Source organism: Podarcis vaucheri, assembly GCF_965113315.1.
Source record: "Podarcis vaucheri genome assembly, chromosome: 7".
Taxonomy (NCBI): Eukaryota; Metazoa; Chordata; class Lepidosauria; order Squamata; family Lacertidae; genus Podarcis; species Podarcis vaucheri.
In genome coordinates, this window is record NC_138765.1 from 74754006 (window position 1) to 74774483 (window position 20478).

The following is a 20478-nucleotide window of genomic DNA, read 5'->3' on the forward strand; positions in this document are numbered from 1 at the left end:
GCGTGGAGTCCCTAAAGCGGTTGGATGGCACCTTGTGGGTTTCCTGCAGTCAAGCTGGTGCCAAATGTATTGTTCTGATTTCCTTTGGACCACATCTGTGAGGCCAAGAGGGGGGTCTTGTCATCCGGGCAGCCCAGGACCTCCATATACACTGCCCAGGCTTGTGCCTCAAGGGGTCACTTAGTTGCTGCGAACACAGTGGTTTGACTTCACCCCTGGAGGCGCACTCCATTGTCTCTCGAGACAGACAAATACCAACAAGAATGCATCTTCTTAACTTATTATTACTTATTATTTACCCACCCTTTACCCTAAGGTCAAGGGCAGGTTATTACATTAAAACACAGTATTAGAAACTAAAACAACTAACAATTAAAAAGAAATGGGGGGTCCCAAAATATACCATCTCGTGTGTCAGAAGCCCAGGTAAAGAGTTGTTCCAAACAGTTTAAAAGTAATCTTTACTTTCCATATTTTTTTAAGGATCCAAGATGTTCTGCAATTTTTTTCCATAAGGGCAGTGTGCTGTATATCCTAGCCATTTTCCAGTGTTGGGTTAATAGAGGTCTACTTACAGCTGTGAGGAAGATTACAAGTCTTTGAACATTAAAATCCTTATAATTTAGGAGAGCAAGCTTAAGAATCAGGGTGCAATATGTGTCTTGTAATAGTGGAAACCCTCATAAAAACCTGGTTCCAAAAACGGTTGTGTACATTTGCAGTCCCATCATGTGCCGTAGTATGATCCAATCTGTTTAGAACCTCTCCAGCACATCAGACTAATTTGAGGATTTATCCTATGACATTTCACATGTGCATACTGGCATCTGTATAGGGTTTTAATGCAGGAAGCTCCTGCAGCCAATCAAAAGCCGAGGAAGCCCCGTCAGATGTTCAGCTTCCAAAAGAACATTCGAAAACCGGAACACTCACTTCCGGTTTTCGATTGTTCAGGAACCGGAACATGCGACTCCCAAGGCATTCAGGAGCCAAGGTACGACTGTATTGGAAAATAGTTCCCTGGGTGTGTATATGGAATGAAAAATTAATTGCTCAATGGGCTTTAAAGGTCTGTTTGCTTGAGATATAACTATCTGATTAGCTGAGAAATATATCTTTTGAGGTATGAGCAGCCAGCTTGTTTCCAGATCTCTGAATTTATCTTTTAGTTAAGACTCCTATCAGAGGGTTTTATTTTTTTGCAGCAGTCTCTTTATCATGTGCAATCCCTTCCGTTTACAACCACTGAATTGCATTTCTCTTGGCAATTGTTTAAGATGCCTGTTTTGTAGGTAAGGAGGTACAGGAAGAAAAAAGTGATTTTTAAACATATTGATAGCAAGTGCCACATAATGTTTGTTCTGCGCTGCTAAGCAATCCATCTTTTAGCGCTTGTTCAAACAAGCCTACCCAGATATGTAAAGTTGACATGCATTTTTGCTTTGTAAGGGTTGTATCCTATACTAATCTTACTCAGAGTAGACCTGCTGAAAGTAATGGACAGTAGGGCCATTAATGTGAATGAGTTTACTCCAAGTAGAACTTTGTTGCATACAACCCCCCCTTTTTTTTACAAAAATTGCTCATCATACTTGTAATCTGAACTTTCACCAATCATTTTAACATGTATTTTATTTTATTTTATAGAAACAACACAGATGATTCTACAGTTAGCAATTTACAAACTCTGTTAAATAAATAAAGAAGAAGAGAGAGTGCCTGAGCAATATCAGTCAGCAAAAGGAATAAAGAGATTGTAAAAACTGCGCAGCAAAAAGTTAGGTTGACATTAGCTGAACTTGCAATGTCTTCAGGGGAAAAGAGGGTGTGTGGGGTCCAATTTCAGACTTAGATGGATGCAAGCCTAGCTTTGCCATAGATAATAAACTTTTTATCGTCTCTGGAAAATCGGCATCAGTGTCTCCAGGGGCATCATTTGTGCTTTGCCTAGAACAGTTGAAAAAAGAGATAGAAATGCAACTATTGATCTTGTTCGGAGAAGAAAAAGTTTGCTGCTATACGTTGAGCAAGCAATTTGGAGAAAGATGAAATGGCTCTTCAGAATGGAAAAAAGAGAACAGATTTTTTTCCCCTGGTTTCTGTGACATTAGCTATGTCTTCACATCTAGGCTGTAGGTTTGCAAAATGCAAATTGCTCTCAATTAACCGGATTGGAGCCAGCACAGAGGGGAAATTTCACATTTTCCTCTCCAGAGGAAAGTCCCTCCTTGAAGCTGCTATTTTCTTGGGGCAGGGAAGAATTCCCCACTGGTACCTCTCTGTACCATCTCTGATCCCCCACAGTGGAAGTGGTCTGCATTAAATTAAAATACTGTACTTACTTCTCATCAGCAAGCAATCTGCCTCTAGTATCCAGCACCTTGCCACCTAGCAGGTTAAAATTAAAACAAAGGCTCATCTCAATTGCAGAAGCCGGGGATGGAATTCTTCTTGTAGGGAGCGCGACAGCATTGCTCCAAAGAACCTAGGGATACTGGGGTCACATCCACACCATATGTTCAAAACATGTGGCTCTCCCCGAAAGAATCCTGGGAACTGTAGTTCACCCCTCAAAGAGCTACAAATCCAAGCTATCGCCCAGGATTCCTTGTGGGAAGGATCTATATATAGAAGGATGATTTACATTTGCAGTACCTCTCCAGGATTCACGGCAGGAGTCTCTCAAAGCCCTAGCTGGAGATGCCCGGGGTTCAACCTGGGAACCTTCTGCATGCAAGGCAGAGCTACAGCCCTTCCCATAGGACAGCTGAGTCAGTAGATCATGAGGCTCTTAATCTCAGGGTTGTGGGTTCAAGAACCCATGTTGGGCTAAAGATCCCTGCATTGAAAGGACTAAATGACCCTCGTGGTCCCTTCCAGCTCTTAGGATTCTACACCATTCTTCTATATACTGAGTCGCATCATTCATCCAGCTAGCTCAATATTTTCTACAGCAACAAGCAGGTGCTCTCTTGCGTTTCAGACAACAGCCTCTTCCATCCACCCACATCCACGATTTTGCGCCTGGCTTTAGTTTGGTAGACTTTGCAGTTATGATATGTCTATATAGTATATGAGAAGTATCTTTTAAAAATATAATACCAGTTAAAAACAATTAATAACATCCAAAGCAAAAAGGCTTCAAATCAGAATGAGGCGGAACAACCAAATGACCACAAGCCGCTTTTTATGGCTCATAAAAGACACAAGAATCAAAACAAAACAGATAAAATCAACAGCCTTAAACGCAACCAAACACCTTTGGACCAAGGTCCTCCTTAATGAAATAGCTATTTGTTCGGCAAACAATATGTCAAAAATACTGGATGTGCAAATCGCCAAGCGGCATCACCGGTTTGAACTTTTGGTGATGATGTTCATCTGGCCCCAGGGTCACTTCCAAATGTAATCCCTTCAGCATGCAAGGATAAAAAAACCCCTCTCCTCCTCTAAAGGGGCCTCAAAACAAGGATTCAAAAATTATCCAGCTTGTTAGCCTTTCAAGTCGTGCAGCCTTGAGCTGTTATCTGGATCCTCCGGACTGAATTGAGAGCTCCCGCCAGTATGGCCACTTAGAAATGATTTACACTTTTGCAAAACCCTCAAATGCAAGGACAAGGCCGTTCTCACATCCAGGTGCCTTCTTAATTAAATATCAGTATTCCTCAGTTATGGTTCCCATCTTACTGGCATAGCTGTCAAAGGTAAAGGGAACTACTAATTTCTCTGCCTTTTGATATTTTTCTTAGATGCCTTCAGTTATTTTCCGCCTCTATTGAGAGCCTTATATTTTGCCTCCTTCATCAGTTTCATTGGGTTCTCGCGCATATGGAATTGTCTTGCAGGTGCCCTGGCCTGTACTTTACTTATAAAAATACTTATATACCGCTATTCATTAAAAAAAAGCAAAAGTGTTTGCAGCGACAGTGTATAAAACCATACAATGAAAAATCATATAAAAAACTAAAAGCAGACATCAGCTAATTATTGTCAAAAGATATATTCTGAATTGCCTGCATAGTCCTGGTGGGATAGAGAAGTTTTCAGCAGGCATTTAAAATCTGAGACAGAAGGCGCCTGCTGAATCTCCGATGGCAGGGCGTTCCACAATAAAGAGTTAACTGCATTAAAGGTTCAGTTTCTTGCTGTTACTAGATGAGCCTTGCCAACTTGTGGAACAACCAATGATATTCCTGCAAACGATCTCAATCATTCTGACAGTAAGAGCTGTTGTACAGTGGAAGACAGTCCCATGAGAGGAAGTGGACTCTTCTTCCTTGGAGATTTTTAAGCAGAGGTTGGAAAGCCACCTGTCATGTAAGATCTAGCGGAGTTTCCTGAATTGCAGGGGGCTGGACCAGATGACCCTTGGGGTCCCTTTCAACTCTACAATTTGATGATGGTGATGATGATGATAATTTATTTATACCCCGCCCATCTGGCTGGGTCCTCCCAGCCACTCTGGGCAACAAAACACTAAAATACAATAACCTATTAAACATTAAAAGCTTCCCTGAACAGGGCTGCCTTTAGATGTCTTCTAAAAGTTTGGTAGTTATTTTTCTCTTTGACATCTGGTGGGAGGACGTTCCACAGGGCGGGCGCCACTACCGAGAAGGCCCTCTGCCTGGTTCCCTGTAACTTGGCTTCTTGCAGCGAGGGAACCGCCAGAAGGCCCTCAGCGCTGGACCTCAGTGTCCAGGCAGAACAATGGAGGTGGAGATGCTCCTTCAGGTATACTGGGCCAAGGCCGTTTAGGGCTTTAAAGGTCAGCACCAACACTTTGAATTGTGCTTGGAAACGTACTGGGAGCCAGTGTAGGTCTTTCAAGACCGGTGTTATATGGTCTCGGCGGCCGCTCCCAGTCACCAGTCTAGTTGCCGCATTCTGGATTAATTGTAGTTTCCTGGTCACCTTCAAAGGTAGCCCACATAGAGCGCATTGCAGTAGTCCAAGCGAGAGATAACCACAGCATGCACCACTCTGGCAAGACAGTCCGCGGGCAGGTAGGGTCTCAGCCTGCGTACCAGATGGAGCTGATAAACAGCTGCCCTGGATTCTGAAAGAAGCAGTTGTAAGGATCTCCTTCTTGCCCCCCCCAAACAATGTTTGGGGCCTGCACCCTACATGAACCAAGAGAACGGGAGATGTACCAAATGGTCCAAGGCCGATTCAAATCCCAGAACATACAAGCTGAATAGCAGTCTAGCCAACGTGTTAAAAGCCCTTGCCACAATTCTGCTTCGCTTTTGGCATGTCTGAAGGCAGCTATTGCATCTGCCCTGAATCTTTTACTGCCCAGTGCTAACTTTATCCTGCTTTTCACAACCGTTCTTCGTCAAAACTGCTTTCCAGACCTCTTATTCATTGTAAGACATGAGAGAGAGAGAGAGAGAGAGAGAGAGAGAGAGAGACTTCACAGTGTTTTCACCTTGGAGGCAACGAACACTGCAAGGAATCAATACATTCTGCAGGCCTTGTTGGGATTTTCAACAGGAAAGTATCCATTATCTGAATGAAACCAAGAAACCATGCGTTGGATTTGTGACTGTGCACAAAAAAGCCAACAGAGATTCCAAACTTAGGCGCTTCAAGTGATTTTCTCCTCCTTTTCACCTTGGAAGCCCTAGTGGGAAAGTGACGCACTGTCTGTCCACAGCTTCATGAAGCATGGTTTATGAAGTCACAGATGAGTGCCACAGCTGCACAATCCTCCCTTGGCGCTCCTCTTTTGTCCTTCTGCGCTGCCCCCTGTGTGGAAGCAGCTTTGAGACACAGATCCTGGCTTGTGTTAAGCCAAACTTCTACATTTCCCCCTCCAGGACCAGCATATCACAAGCCAGGATAGTGTGTGTGTGTGTGTGTGTGTGTGTGTGTGTGTGTGTGTGTGTGTAGATTGTCCCTTATTACCCTGGCCTGTCAAACCAACAAAAGCTAAAGATTCGTGGTTCAGACGTAACAGGGAACCTGGGCTTAAAGGAAACCAGAATCTCGATAGCTACTAACCACAGTGGCTATCATGAGTCCTGAGGTGTTGCTGGGCTCAGGAGTGGGGTAGCGGGCCGAGGTGGACCAAGAGTGGGGAATGGGAGCGAGACACGGGGGTGAGAGGCTGGAGGAAGTGGGTACCTGCCCCTAACTGGGGATGCATAACTCCCACCTCCCTCCTTTCCCCCCAGACATTTTGCACGCCTCCCTCAGAAGACAACCTGTCAACGGCACTGAGCACCTGTCCCCTGACTCTCTTTCATCCCACGCCCCCACACCCAAATCCGGCTCTCCTGCCCCACGCACAGAAAGCTTAAAAGTCACTATTAGTCACCCCCCGAGTTCCTTTCTCCTCCGAGGACTTCACACAGTGGCACTGGCAGCTCCTCTACAATTTAGGAAGCAACATTAGTGGAGGGGGGTGTCTTTTTAAAAAGGGAACAGGGTAGGTTGCCTAGTTACCATTGCAATCGTCTACTGAAAAAAAGCCCTGGAAGCCCTTTGCTTAAGCAACCCCCCATCCTTTTTCTATTTGCTTCAGTTTTGGAGAAGCTCGGTTCTCTTCAAAGCAAAAGCATCACACCTGGGGACGGACAAATCTTTTCCATTTCGGTTTCTGCCCGGCTTAGGGAAGGAGGAGCAATGCTCATGGGAACGACATCACCCACCCACCCCAAATCGCCCTCACAAGCTAAGCTGGTGCCTCTGGCCCTAACTGTTCCCCTATGAAAAACTTCACCACATGCCACTGGATAGAAGCCGTACAAATGTCCCAACAGGTATCCACACGAAACTGGTGTTTATAAGAAATATGTTCAAGATGTAGCCAAGGCTGCAAGGTCCTCAGACTGCTGCATATTAGACAATAGGTGCTTATCCTTCCAGGCTCCAAGTATAAGTCTCTTAGAGATCTAGAGCAAAATACAGTTTTCTTGTTCTTCCATTAATCCCCATACTAAAGGAATATCACTTAAAAGCACATGAGCAAACTGAATATATCAAGGATCTGATAGCTACAAAATTGAGGACAACAACTTAAACCAAAAGTAATATATATCACTGGACATGTGCCCAAGGGATTTCCAGCATCATACCACATGCCATACTTGGCTTGCCAGTTTCCAGTTTCCAGTTTCCCACCCCTTGAAGCAAAACAAGTACGGATAGAATCGAGCCCTAAAAAGAAAGAACACGTCACCCTCTTGTTATCTATCTCTCTATATATTAACATTTCTTTTGCTTACAGACAATGTACACCGGGGGTATGTGCAAGTGTCAGGGGGTTGGACTAGATGACCCTTGGCACCCCTTTCCAACCCAACAAATCTCTGATTCTATCACTTACGGCTGTGAGTGAGCAGTCTCGTAGCGCTCAAAGGCGTGGGAGAGGTCATGCTTGTTGTTCATGTAGCACTGCATACACAAGTCGTAATCGAAGCAGATCTTGCATTTCCACCGCATCCCGCGGATCCCGTGTTTCTTGCAGCAGTCGCAGATGATGTTGGGGTGGCGGACGCCTAATTGAGAGAGAAAGAAAGAGGCGAGAGTCGCCATCAGCAGCTTCAGCAACCAAAGAGATCAAAGGAGTTAGAGAAACTCCCTTATGGAAGAAAGGTTATTAACACGTGTGGCTTTCAGTAAGCAGGAGAGTGTGTGTGTTAGAGTAAGGTTATCAGATTTTTTTCAATGAATCTGGGGACACATTAATTACACACATATATACATACTACATGTTTGGGACATTGATGCTGCAGCGATGGCGGTGGCAGAGGGGCGGCCGCCGCCTTGACCTCAACCGCCATGTTTCCCCTTCCTCCGAGGCTTCTATCTCCTTTCTCCATGAACCTGGGCAGCCCCTGAGTTGTTAGGTCTTCGGTGGTGGGGAAGCGGTGCACAGTGGGTCAGGCAGGAAAGTGGAGAAGGAGGGCGGAGAGTGGCGGCGGCAAGGCTCGGGCAGCACGATGCCTCCCTTCCCATCAAAACAGCCCCAATCCCCTTCCTACTTGCGTGCAAGCAGGAGGGGGTGGGATCCCTTAGCTGGGAAGCAAGGCTTCCTATTGCCTAACTGAGAGATCCCTTCCCCCTCCTGCTTGCACGCAAGCTCGGATAGGCAGCGTGAAGCCTCCCTTCACAGCTGAGAGATCCCCGCCCCGCTCCTGCTTGCATACAAGTCGGAGTTGGGAGGCTGTTCTGATAGGCAGCATGAAGCCTCCCTTCACAGCTTAGTTGCTGGGGTCAGGGAAGGTGGAGGCAGCCCGGAAGCCAACCAGAGCCAACTGCTCCGGGCTGCTGAGACTGCTGCTACTGCATTTCCTAGGGACATTAGATGAAATCTGGGGACATTCTGGGGATGGAATTTGCCCAGGGACGTATTCGCAAATCCGGGGACTGTCCCCTGGAAACGGGGGGTGTCTGGTAACCCTATGTTAGAGGTGTCTGAAATAATGCATGGGCACCCAGGATCCTCAAATCATTCCAGGGAAGGACCCTTCTCCAAAGCTAGCCAGTGTAGATCAGCCAGGGGTAAACTGTGGCTTTTCAAGTCACCAGCCAGCAACATTGCCAGAGGACAGTTGAGAGTTACAACAGTCCAACAACCATGGGAAGGCCACAGGTTCTTTACTCTGACTGGTGCAGACAATGCTAGATGAATGCTTGGTGTGGCTCAGCGATGCAGATTCCGAGGTTTCGAGAAAAGGCCGCAGCTCTGTGCAAGAGCATCTGCCTTGAGTGCAGAAAGTCCCAGGTTCCAATCCCGGCATCTCCTGGGAGAGATGGAAATGTCACCTGCCTGAAACTCTGGAGAGCAAGTCAGTGTAGACCAGTGGTTCTCAAAAGCGTGTGGCAGGAGGGGGTGGCAAGTGTGGCAGAAAGGTTCGAGGGCAATCAATATTACATGTTGGGAATGATTCATGTTCTTATGTATCCACCTTGTATTTTACTTTCTGGATGTCCCGTTATCATATGATAAAGTAGCCGTGTTCCATTACAAATCAAAGCCTGCCAGGAGTTGCTACTTTTTGTTTTCCAGTGTATTTCTTATCAATAAAAAAAAATCAGGGCAAGGAAATTTTTATTCTGAAAATGTAGCCCAGAGGAAAAAAGTTTGAGGCCCACTGGTGTAGATAGTACGGACACAGATGGACAAGTGGTTTAATTCAGTATAAGGCAGCTCCCTGTGTTATTTGCCGTATTTTTTTGCACCATAACACTCACTTTTTTCCTCCTAGAAAGTAAGGGGAAATGTCTGTGGGTGTTATGGAGCGAATGCCTGCGGGTGGCGGGGGGGATCTGCTGCAGTCGTGAGCAGAGGATCCATGGTTCCCCTTCCTTTCCTCCTCCGTGGTTACAAAGCACGGATCCACATGGATCCTCAGGATTTTTGCATTGGGCTACTCCAAACTCACTGTCAGTTCACATGTCTGTGGTCATAGCATGAACCACAAAAATCATATATCCACTATTTCGTTTAGAATAATTTTTTTCTTGTTTTCCTCCTCTAAAAACTACGTGCGTGTTATGGTCTGGTGCGTGTTATAGAGCGAAATATACGGTACTTACCTATTTGTGCATTATCGTACAGAAGAAGATCATACGCTCCTTGAAACCCAGTCCGGTAGTTGGTGCGAGTTCCTTGGTCCCACTGGACCACCACGGTCTTATCTGGGGTGGTTGGGCTGCCCTGCCGACCGATCTCTACCACCGTCCCGACATTCCCTTCGCCGTTGTCTTGGTTGCTCCACTTCCAGTCCACCCCACGGACCACCCGCATTCCAACCTGCATGCTTGCGTAGGGGTCAAAGTCCATCGCCCGGCGCAGGCAACCTCAAGTTGACGGCCGGACGGCCGGCTCACAGCACAGAGGGCAAAGCATTGATGAAACCTGGGGAGTGGGGAGATGGAAAAAAAACCACGCATGGGTTCAAAAAGCATGCTGGGAAGATTGAGGCAGTGTGGCTGCTATGCACCAGGTGTGTGGGTGAAACTATAGTCTTCTGGGATTTGCTGAACTACAACTCCCACCTGGCCTGGCAAACATGGGCAATAGGGAATTGTGGTTCAGCAACATCTGGAAGGCCAATTGGTGCCTCTTATGCACCAAATGGCATAAGACATGTGGTGGGACATGGGTGGCGCTGTGGGTTAAACCACAGAGCCTAGGACTTGCCGATCAGAAGGTCGGCAGTTCGAATCCCCACAACGGGGTGAGCTCCCGTTGCTCGGTCCCTGCTCCTGCCAACCTAGCAGTTCGAAAGCACGTCAAAGTGCAAGTAGATAAATAGGTACTGCTCCGGCGGGAAGGTAAACGGCATTTTCGTGCACTGCTCTGGTTCGCCAGAAGTGGCTTAGTCATGCTGGCCACCTGAACCGGAAGCTGTACACCGGCTCCCTTGGCCAATAAAGCGAGATGAGTGCCGCAACCCCAGAGTTGGCCACAACTGGACCTAATGGTCAGGGGTCCCTTTATCTTTACCTTACTATGCACCAAGTGGGCATATATTGTTCTTCTTTGCTCTCATGTATTCTAACAGGGGCATCATTCTCCAGATGTCACAAGATCAAGTCAAGTGGACTAACTAGTCCAGCATCCTGTTCTCACAGTGGCCAGACAGAAGCCCCAATGGGAAGCATGTCCAAAGGACCTGAGTGCAACAGCAATTCTCCACACTTGCAATTCTCAGAAACTGGTTTTCAGATGCACAGTGTATCTGATAGTGGAGGCAGAACACAGCCAATGTGGCTAGTAGCTATGGGCAGTCTCCTCCTCCTCCTCCTCCTCTGAAATTTGCTTCCTTTAAAACCAGTCAAGGGGAACAGAATGACTAAGAGCATAAGATCACTAGTAGGCCCCAAACTGCTGGTTTCAGGTTTATGTGGTCAATATAAATCTCAGATGGCACTTGGGCAACCCAGGAAGCAGCAGCTCTCACACACAGTTCTGTTCACCCCCTCCACCCACCCTTTTACAGAGAAGTTTCAAAACAGAAGGAAGCTTAAAAAAAAAAGCACATATGAATTTCTGACACAGTCCCTCTCTCTTCTCTTTCTGATGACAAGGCCTAAAATTAGATCAGGAACTAAAAATACTTGCACAGGAGACAATGAACGCTTCTCACCCCATTTGCATTAATGAAAAGAACACAAAGCCACATCTCAAACACACCATCAAACACTTAACAAGTCAAGGGCAGCCCATGACAGATGAAGTAGAAAATGGATGCTCTTTTAAACACACAAGTAGAGCGCCATGAATTAAAAGCAATGGGAAATTCATTGGTTCAAGGACTCCGAAATAAATTAGGAAAGGTCATAAATTTATTTATTTTAAGATCAAAGCTGCTGTCGCATTCAGAGCTAAAGCCAGTCTCCTATTGGCTTCGAACAGACATACTCCCCTTTATGTTATATAGCTCAAACAAATATTCACAAATATTTAACACAGGATGACATGTCCAGCTCTGCCACTCACACTTCGAATGGACTAGGACCTGGGAGACCAGGGTCCAAATTCTCCAGTCAGCCATGAAGCTCACAAGGCCAATATTGGGCCAGTCACTGCCCCTTAATCTAACCCACCTCACAGGGCTGTTGTGAGGATAAAATGGGGAGGGGGGAACCATATACGCTGCCTTGAGCTCACTGTAGTAAAGAGAGGGATGTAAGATGTAATAATGAACGTAACAATAGTACAAAATAAATAAGCTTTTGACAAAACAATCCAATTTTATACATGCAAAAAAGTCTGCAACACAAAGCACACTTACTTAGCAAGCAAGCCTCATTGAAAACAGCAGCTTTAATTTCTGGGCAAAAACACAGGGTTGTCTCCAACTGAGGCCCCATTTGTACTATATATTTAAAGCAGAATCATAGCACAGTAATTCCCTGACTGGTTCAACAGACTGCAGTTCTCAGGATGATTTGGGGGAAGCCTTGACTTTGTAAAGTGGTATGATAGTTCTTTAAATGTATAGTATAAAGGGGACTAATCATACTACTTTAAACAGTCATGCCTTCCCCCAAAAGGATTCTGGGAGTTGTAGTTAAAGGTACTGAGAGTTGTTAGGGGACCCCCTATACCCCTCAGAAAGTGAACAGCTCTTAAAAGTGGTTCAGCAGTCAACAGGGAACTACGGGAATTGTAGCTCTGTGAGGGGAACTGGGTCGCCTAACAACCCTCAGCACCCTTAAACTATAATTCCCAGAATTCTTTGAGGTGTAGCCAAGGCTGTTTAAAGTGGTGCCACAGTTCTCTGGTGCGAATGTGGCCTTAATATTTGATGCCTGTCAAAATTGTGTGGCAAATGCTGGAAAGATTAACAGCACAGCCCTTTCTTTGTATGTTGCGTCAAGTGCTAGCCCTGCTCAGAGCAGATTCATTGAAGATAATGGACTCAGCTAACTTGGCCCCATCAATATCAGCAGGTCAACTCTCAGGCTTGACTTCAGTGGATCTACTCTGCGTACGACTAGCTCTGTGAAGGGGGAATAGGGGGTCTTCCCAACAACTCTCACCACCCTTTACAAACAAACACCAGCTCCCAGGATTCTTTGTGGTAAACCACAACTGTTTAAGGTGGTACCACAGTGCTTTAAATGTATGGTGTGGATGTTTTCTGTCTCTGGAGCTATCAAAACGTTAGATACCACTAATGGTATGCCAGTTATCAAAATGAAAGATACCACAGAACATTGCAGGTCCCTGCTTCACGGGCTTTCTGCGTAGGCCTCAGGCTGGCCGCTGTGAGAATAGGATGGGGTGTGTGTGTCTAAATGGACCTTTGGCCTGATCTAGCAAAGGCTCCTTTTAGGTTATTCTAGTCAAAAAAACACCATTGATGAGCAGATATCAGAACTCAGTTTCAGTGCTGAGCGACAGTTATTTCGGCGAGTCCTTTGGCAAACGCCTGCGCATTCAGAGACAACAAGGTTCTTAGAAGAGGAGAAAACAAAAAGCGAAATATGTTCCGTCTCAAGCCCGGCTTCCTAACCTTTTCTTGAGAGCCGCCCAGAAAAGCGATTCCATGGCTCCCCTAGGCCTCTTGCTCCATAGATAATGTCCTCTCATGGTTAAGAAAGGGCACCTTCCCTGGAGTTTAAGCGCATGACTTCTACACTTCAGGTGAAAAGGCACCCACCTAGAGAGATGTCCCACCTCCACATGTGGTGGAGTCTAGATACAGCCATGGGTGATGGATGCTTTCGTTGGCCCTGGAAGATGCGCTTTGCGGTTGCCTAGCAACAGGGGAATACAAGGTTACATAAGGAGAGTCCTGTTGGATCGGTCCAGCACTCCATGGAGTCTTCTTACCGTGTCCAACCAGAGGTGCTGGTAGTTGTTAGAACCCCCCCTTTTTAAAAAAAACTACAGCTCCTAGAATTCCATGAGGGAAGCCATGATAGTTTAAAGTGGTACCATAGAGCTCTAAAAGTATGGTGTGAATGTGACCATATACACTTTTTTAAAAAATCAATGAACCCTTCAAGGAGATTTGGGGGTGTAGCTAGTAGCTCTCTCTTTCTGACCTGCACCATCTGTCACTCAGACACACCCCTCACCAGACTTGCTTCGCTCCCCCCTTGAGTGTTTTTGCCTGGCTGGAATGTGCCCTTGAACTCGGATCATGGTTGCCTGGATAGGGAGGTGCATGCACCTGTGTGTGTAGAAGTACCCTCCTGTACAAAAAGCAACATTTACATTTGTTGCTCCACCCACTTTTGCCTCTGGCCCCGCCCACCTCTGGATGGCGGCCCCCAGAAGGTGGCCCAGAGAGGAATGCGGCCCTCAAGCTCTGAGAGGTTCCCACACCATTCTGTGTGCAAAACCATGAGCTCTACCAGTTTGCTCTATGGGATTTTCGGAGATGACGGGAGATTTAAACACAGGTCTCCTTAGTCTGAAGTCAAAACTCTTAACAAGTAGCTAGAAAAGAATCCCACTGCAACGTGTTCATATAATAAATTTATTTGATTTCTATCCGAGGAGTTCAAGGTGGCATATATGCTTCCCGCCCCCCCCGCCCCACCCACAACCCTTCTCATCTTTTCCTCACAACGACCCTGGGAGGTAGGTTAGGCTCAGAGACAGTGAGTGTCTCTAGGATAGAGTGCTGGACTCTAACCACACTGGCTAAATAAGTCAAAAGACGTCTCGGGAGCCAAAGGAACAGCTAAAGAAACCAGACAGTTAAAAATAGATAGATACCTTCTCACAGGAGAGGAAGAAAAATTTAAATATACCAGCATGGCTATTCTGGGATCCAGCCGCATCACAACCAAACGTGTCGTGCTTCAGACATCACAGGCAGCCCGATTACGGAAGGGGGGGGCAGGAGGAGCTCTTTCAACTGAAAGAACAATTAAAATCCTTGCCTTAAGGGGATTATGTCTGTCAGTCTCAATTAAAAGGGATTAGTAGACAGTTACAAAAAAATAGGAGTGGATATGTAACCTAGACATCATATTTAGAAAGGGAGCGGACAGGGAGGTCAGTGCATTGTACGATGTTTGGAAGGAGCTAAAAATAAGTTGACATTTTCAATTGAAAATATTATTATTAGCACCAATGTGATACGTAGCGTTTTTGCAAAGAATTTCCCACGCATTGTTCTTTGATAGTAGAGGAGGCTGAATGTCTGCGATGAGGGGAGAGGAGGGGGGAGGGCCAGGAAGAATGGCAGATGGCATTTCGACACAACCAGAGAAAACCCTGGTTCTTTCTCATTACAGTGGTGCCTCGGGTTAAGTACTTAATTCGTTCCAGAGGTCTGTTCTTAACCTGAAACTGTTCTTAACCTGAAGCACCACTTTAGCTCATGGGGCCTCCTGCTGCCGCCGCGCCGCCGGAACCCAATTTCTGTTCTTATCCTGAAGCAAAGTTCTTAACCTGAAGCACTATTTCTGGGTTAGCGGAGTGTGTAACCTGAAGCGCATGTAACCTGAAGCATATGTAACCTGAGGTACCACTGTACATCACACAGCGTGCCCAGGCCTGGGTGTGGGAGCTTAGACCTGACACAGAAGATATAAAAACACAGTATATTATTCAATCCATCAATTTATATACCACTCTTTTATCAGAAGATCCCAACTCAAGGAGAATTTTCAAAGTCTTCAGAATGCTATAAAGCATGCTTTTTAAAAAGAAAGAAAGAAAGAAAGAGTTTGAAAGCTTGAGATTGAGTTCCATAGTTTAACCTTCACTGCATGTCCATGCATTCTAGTGTTGCGAGAGAGGGAAAAACCCTTTCCTCATGCCAAGCATCATATTATGAACTTCTATCATGTCACCTCTTCCTCATTTTTTCTTCAAACTGAAAAGTCCCAAAATGTGCAAACATTTCCTCACAGGGGGATTGCGTCATCAAGTTTTCGACTGCAGCTCCCAGCAGCCACAGGCCGCAACATGTATGCTGGCTAGCTGGAGGATGGGAATTGTAGTCCAAAACATCTAGATGGCACCAGGTGACTTTCTGCAAATCAGGGCAAATTCTCTGCTGATGTAGTTATATTAGGGGCCGACAGCAGAGAGCTGTAGCTCAGGGATAGAGCAGCACACAGGAGGTCCCAGGAACGACCCTACATTAAATTTTAGGACATTTGTTTACTATGCATTTGGCAACTCTTAGCATAGAGGGACGCGGGTGGCGCTATGGGTTAAACCACAGAGCCTAGGACTTGCCGATCAGAAGGTCGGCGGTTTGAATCCCTGCGACAGCGTGAGCTCCCGTTGTTTGGTCCCAGCTCCTGCCAACCTAGCAGTTCGAAAGCACGTCAAAGTGCAAGTAGATAAATAGGTACTGCTCTGGTGGGAAGGTAAACGGCGTTTCCGTGCACTCCTCTGGTTCACCAGAAGCGGCTTAGTCATGCTGGCCACATGACCCAGAAGCTGTACACCGGCTCCCTCGGCCAATAAAGCGAGATGAGCATCGTAACCCCAGAGTCGGTCACGACTGGACCTAATGGTCAGGGGTCCCTTTACCCTTTACCTTTACTAGCATATCGTAACCACATTTTGCATGACTTCCCCAGAGGTCAAGGAGGAAGTTGTCACCTATGTTTGGATGCAATTGGATGCCGTTCTGAATCAAGATGGCAGACTTAACCTTCCTAACTGCCCTATTTTAATGACTGGTTTTTTGTTTTTGTTTTTGCTTGTTTCTTTGTTTCATAGAATTCCTGAGCAACTTGGGATATGAGGCTGGTAGCGTTCCAACATTATCTGAGAATTCCTCATGGAATCCAGACATCTCTTGGGCACTTAATTTGAAGAAGAAAAATGGGCATTTTCTCCTTCCCTCTGTCTGGTGATGTCCCTTGAATGCCAAATGAAGCCTTACATAACCCGGCTTTGGGGCGGGGAAGTGAGAAATAGGCAAGGAGATGGCCCAGATCTCCCCACCAAAACACACACACACACACACACACACACACACACACACACACACACACACACTTTCTAAACATCCCAGCTATCACTTTGTTAAAACACATGGAGCTAATTCTGTTCACAGCTAGCCTGAAACTCCCCCACCCCACCCCCCTCTCTCTCTCCCTCTCAGGCACACACACTCTCTCCTGCTGTTTTTGTCAAACATAACCCAGGAAATGCGTTGTACCAGCTGGGCAGCTGGCTGAGGCGTCCAGTCACTTCAGAGCACTGCCAATGCTTGACAAGGTTATGGTTAAAGAGACCGTTTGTGAATTCCTCTCCTCCACCACCACCACCACTTTTTTGAAGCTGCCCATTTTGTACATTTCCCAACTTTTTCCTCCGCGTTAGACCAAGTGCTGCTGGATCCAGCCAGTGGCCCATCTAGTCCAGCATCCTGTTCTCGCAGCGGCCAACCAGATGACTATGAGAAGCCCGCAAGAAGGGCCCAAGCACAACGGCAACTGTCCCCACTTGTTATTCTCAGCAACTGCCTGTTCGTTGTCTCTGACACCGGAGAGGTAGAACAGAGAGCCATCATGACTAGAAGCTACTGATGGTCATATCCTCTGTGAATTTACCGTATCGACCATAAGACGCACCTAGTTTTTAGAGGAGGAAAACAAGGGGAAAAAAATAATATTCTGAATCTTTTATTTCTGTAGAGCCTCTTTTCAAAAACTTGATTTTGCAAGTGAACAGTAGAAGCATTTTAACAGGCATCAGTGCTTGGATTTCATTCTTTAACAGAAAGCCCCAGAAAAAAAATGGGATCATCTGGCCGTTTGGAGAGACAGAGGCACATGGTTTGGGCAGTGATGGAATCCAAGACTGACTGAAGAGGGGAAACAAGAATACAGTGGTACATCGGGTTACATACGCTTCAGGTTACAGACTCCGCTAACCCAGAAATAGTGCTTCAGGTTAAGAACTTTGCTTCAGAAATCGTGCTCCGGCGGTGCAGCGGAAGCAGGAGGCCCCATTAGCTAAAGTGGTGCTTCAGGTTAAGAATAGTTTCAGGTTAAGAACGGACCTCCGGAACGAATTAAGTACTTAACCCGAGGTACCACTGTAATGTTCTCCTGTCTGTTTGTCAAGTTACTCGGGGGGCTAAACAAGGGCTATCACAGAACAACCTCACAACAACCCAGTGAGGTTAAGGTGGCCCTCTCTGTACAGCGCCATTCGCTCCATAAGACTCACAAGACACATTTCCCCTTACTTTTTAGGAGGAAAAAAGTGTGTCTTATGGAGCGAAAAATACGGTATCTAACCCCCTTTTAAAGCCATCCAAGGGGACCATCACAAGAGGAGAGTGAATCCCACAATTTAACTACGTGCAAAGAAGTACTTTCTGTTGCTTGCCCTAAATCTTCCAACACTGAGCTTCACCGGATGGCTCCGAGTTCCAGTATTATGAGCGAAGGAGAAAAACTTCTCCCTAGTCACTTTTCCTGCACCATGCAAATATTCATAGCTGCAAGATAAAGAGCTGAATGCGGACAGTCTTGTCTCCCTAAATAACTCACGTGGTTTTATTTTATCCATTTATGTCAATGTAAAAAAAATTTAAAAAGAGGTTGGGGAGGGAGGAGCACACATTTTGGGAGCGATTCACAAAACAACGAAAACACAATAATAAAATAAGGAGGTGAATAAACACCAGCAATTAAAAGCAGTTTCCATCACAGACTAAAAGCCTGGGGGAAATAAAACAAGGTGTTTATTATTTTCAGCATTAGGCTAGACTCCTTGGGGAGAGCGCGTAAAAATTATTACAATTCTATCTTGTTTATTTTCCAAGGAACTTAAGGAAATGGATGTGGTTCTTTCCCCATACTGACCCCCCCCCCAATTTTATCACCACAACAATCTAGCAAGGAAGGCGAGGCTGAGTGTAAGTGACCCTCAAGGCACCTAGACTCTGGCCTGATGTCAATAAAGTGCCAATTGCTATTTTCAAACACTCGGGCGGATTTGGGAAGGAAAAGGAAAGAGTGTTCAATGCAGAGCAGATGCGAGGAACCTTTGGCCCTCTCGATGTTGCTGAACAACAGCTCCCATGTTCCAAGGCCATTGGCTATGCTTGCTGGAGGTTCATGGGAGTTGTAGTTCTGCAATAACCGTAGGGCCAAAGGTTTCCCCACGCTGCCGTCAAATTTTGTACATGCTGATGCAACAGGCTTAAACAACACTCTGTGTACCTGAAGGTAAAGTGATTTAGAGTTCCATGCTCAAACAATTAAACTTCAAAGCAAAAGCTGAATTCTCAACACAGCCTTGAGGGCTAGAAGCTTGCTTTTAAAACCCGTTCTTAAATAACAAAAACAAGCTAGAGACCACCAGGAACCCCCTTTCCATACCCAAGCCTATACCATGTACTCCGTTGCAGATGTGGGGAAACTCTGGTTCCACCTCCTGATGCTGCTAAACTCCAGGTTCCATCTGCTCTAGCCAGTATGACCAATGGCAAGGAATGTTGGGAATTGTAGTTCAGCAACTTCTGGAGGAAACAAAGATTCCACACGGATACTCTACTGGAAACGCAGCTTTGGTGTTCCTGCCCCATCCCCATGGACCAGGGGTCAGCAAACATTTTCAGTAGGGGGCCAGTCCACTGTCCCTCAGACCTGGGGGGGGGGGGGGCGGACTCTAATTTGGAGAGAAAAAATGAATAAATTCCTATGCCCTACAAATAACCCAGAGATGCATTTTAAATAAAAGGACACATTCTACTCATGTAAAAACACCCTGATTCCCAGACTGTCCATGGGTTGGATTTAGAAGGCGATTGGGCCGGATGTGGCCTCCGGGCCTTAGTTTGCCTACCCATGCCATGGACTAACAGAAAGAAGACGGTAAAATAGAGCAGTAGTAGTAGTTGTTGTTATTTCTACCTGCCCTAAGGTCACAGGGCAGGGGGCTGACCAGATGCCAGTGGGAAGCCCACAAGCAGGATCTGAGTGCGACTGCAATTTCCCCCTCTTGTGGTTCCTAGCAACTGGTATTCAGAGGCATACTTCCTCTGGCTGTGGAGGCTGAGCATAGCCATTATGGCTAGTAGCCTTGGATAGTCTCCTCCATGAATCTGTCCAACCCTCTTTTAAGGCCATCCAACCAGGTGGACACCAGCACTTCCTGTGGCAGTGAGTTCCACAGTTTAATTACATGCTGCGTCAAACACAATGTTAAAAACTAGTTTGAAACTGAAATTTAAAATATGCAATAACAAATCCACTAGGGCTTTAAAACATCCTGAATTGGAATACAGTGGTACCTCGGGTTACAAACACCTTGGGTTACAAACACTTTGGGTTACAGACTCCGCTAACCCAGAAGTAGTACCTCGTGTTAAGAACTTTATCTCAGGATGAGAACAGAAACTGCACGGGAGGCCCCATTAGCTAAAGTGGTACCTCAGGTTAAGAACGGTTTCAGGTTAAGAACGGACCTCTGGAATGAATTAAGTTTGTAACCAGAGGTACCAATGTACAGGTACCTTGAAAGTTATGCGCATTTAACTTGTACGCATTATTCAGCTTTATGCGCTTGGCAAGAAAATTAAAAAATAAAGGGGGCCAGGAAGGGGGCAGGTGTCCAGGAAAAAAAAACCTTTGGCAACCCCACCCACAACTGAATCCAACATTTTTTGACCATATGCAATTTGGGCTTTAGACACTATCCCCAGAACGTAACCCAAGTGCAAGTTGCCTATAGAGAATAAAACGAGCGATTGAAAAGTCGTAACAATTAAACCATAGGTTTGGTGCAAGGGGAATACTCGCCTAAGCAGCTGTGTCTTCAGGAGCCGGCGGAATGCCAATAAAGATGGGGCCTCTCGTATATGATAACCATCAGGCCTCCTGCGGGATCCAATTCCATGACTGAACTATGCGCTTGGGAAAGCCAAGCTGGGGTAGAGGCCGGGGGGGAGGGGAGAGGGTTGAAGGGGGAGAAGAGGATAAAGGCACCATGCTCATGGCCTTTTCGTTCAGCAGGAGTCTTACAATTGCAACCCAGCTGGAGGCACCCCCACACTACGAAGACAGAGCAAAGCT

The 20478-nt window shown here is 46.1% G+C and overlaps 1 protein-coding gene across 1 annotated transcript in view; it reads right to left on the minus strand.

Annotated features, from left to right (window-relative positions):
- The window catches only part of MIB2 (MIB E3 ubiquitin protein ligase 2), a 71201-nt gene that overhangs the window by 30454 nt on the left and 20269 nt on the right, over positions 1-20478 (minus strand). Inside the window, exons 2-3 of the mRNA XM_082230735.1 lie at positions 9550-9871; positions 7334-7505 (exon numbers count right to left, since the gene is read on the minus strand). Of these exons, the coding sequence (XP_082086861.1) occupies positions 7334-7505; positions 9550-9796 (419 nt within the window). The 5' untranslated portion in view covers positions 9797-9871. The remainder of the gene's footprint in view (positions 1-7333; positions 7506-9549; positions 9872-20478) is intronic.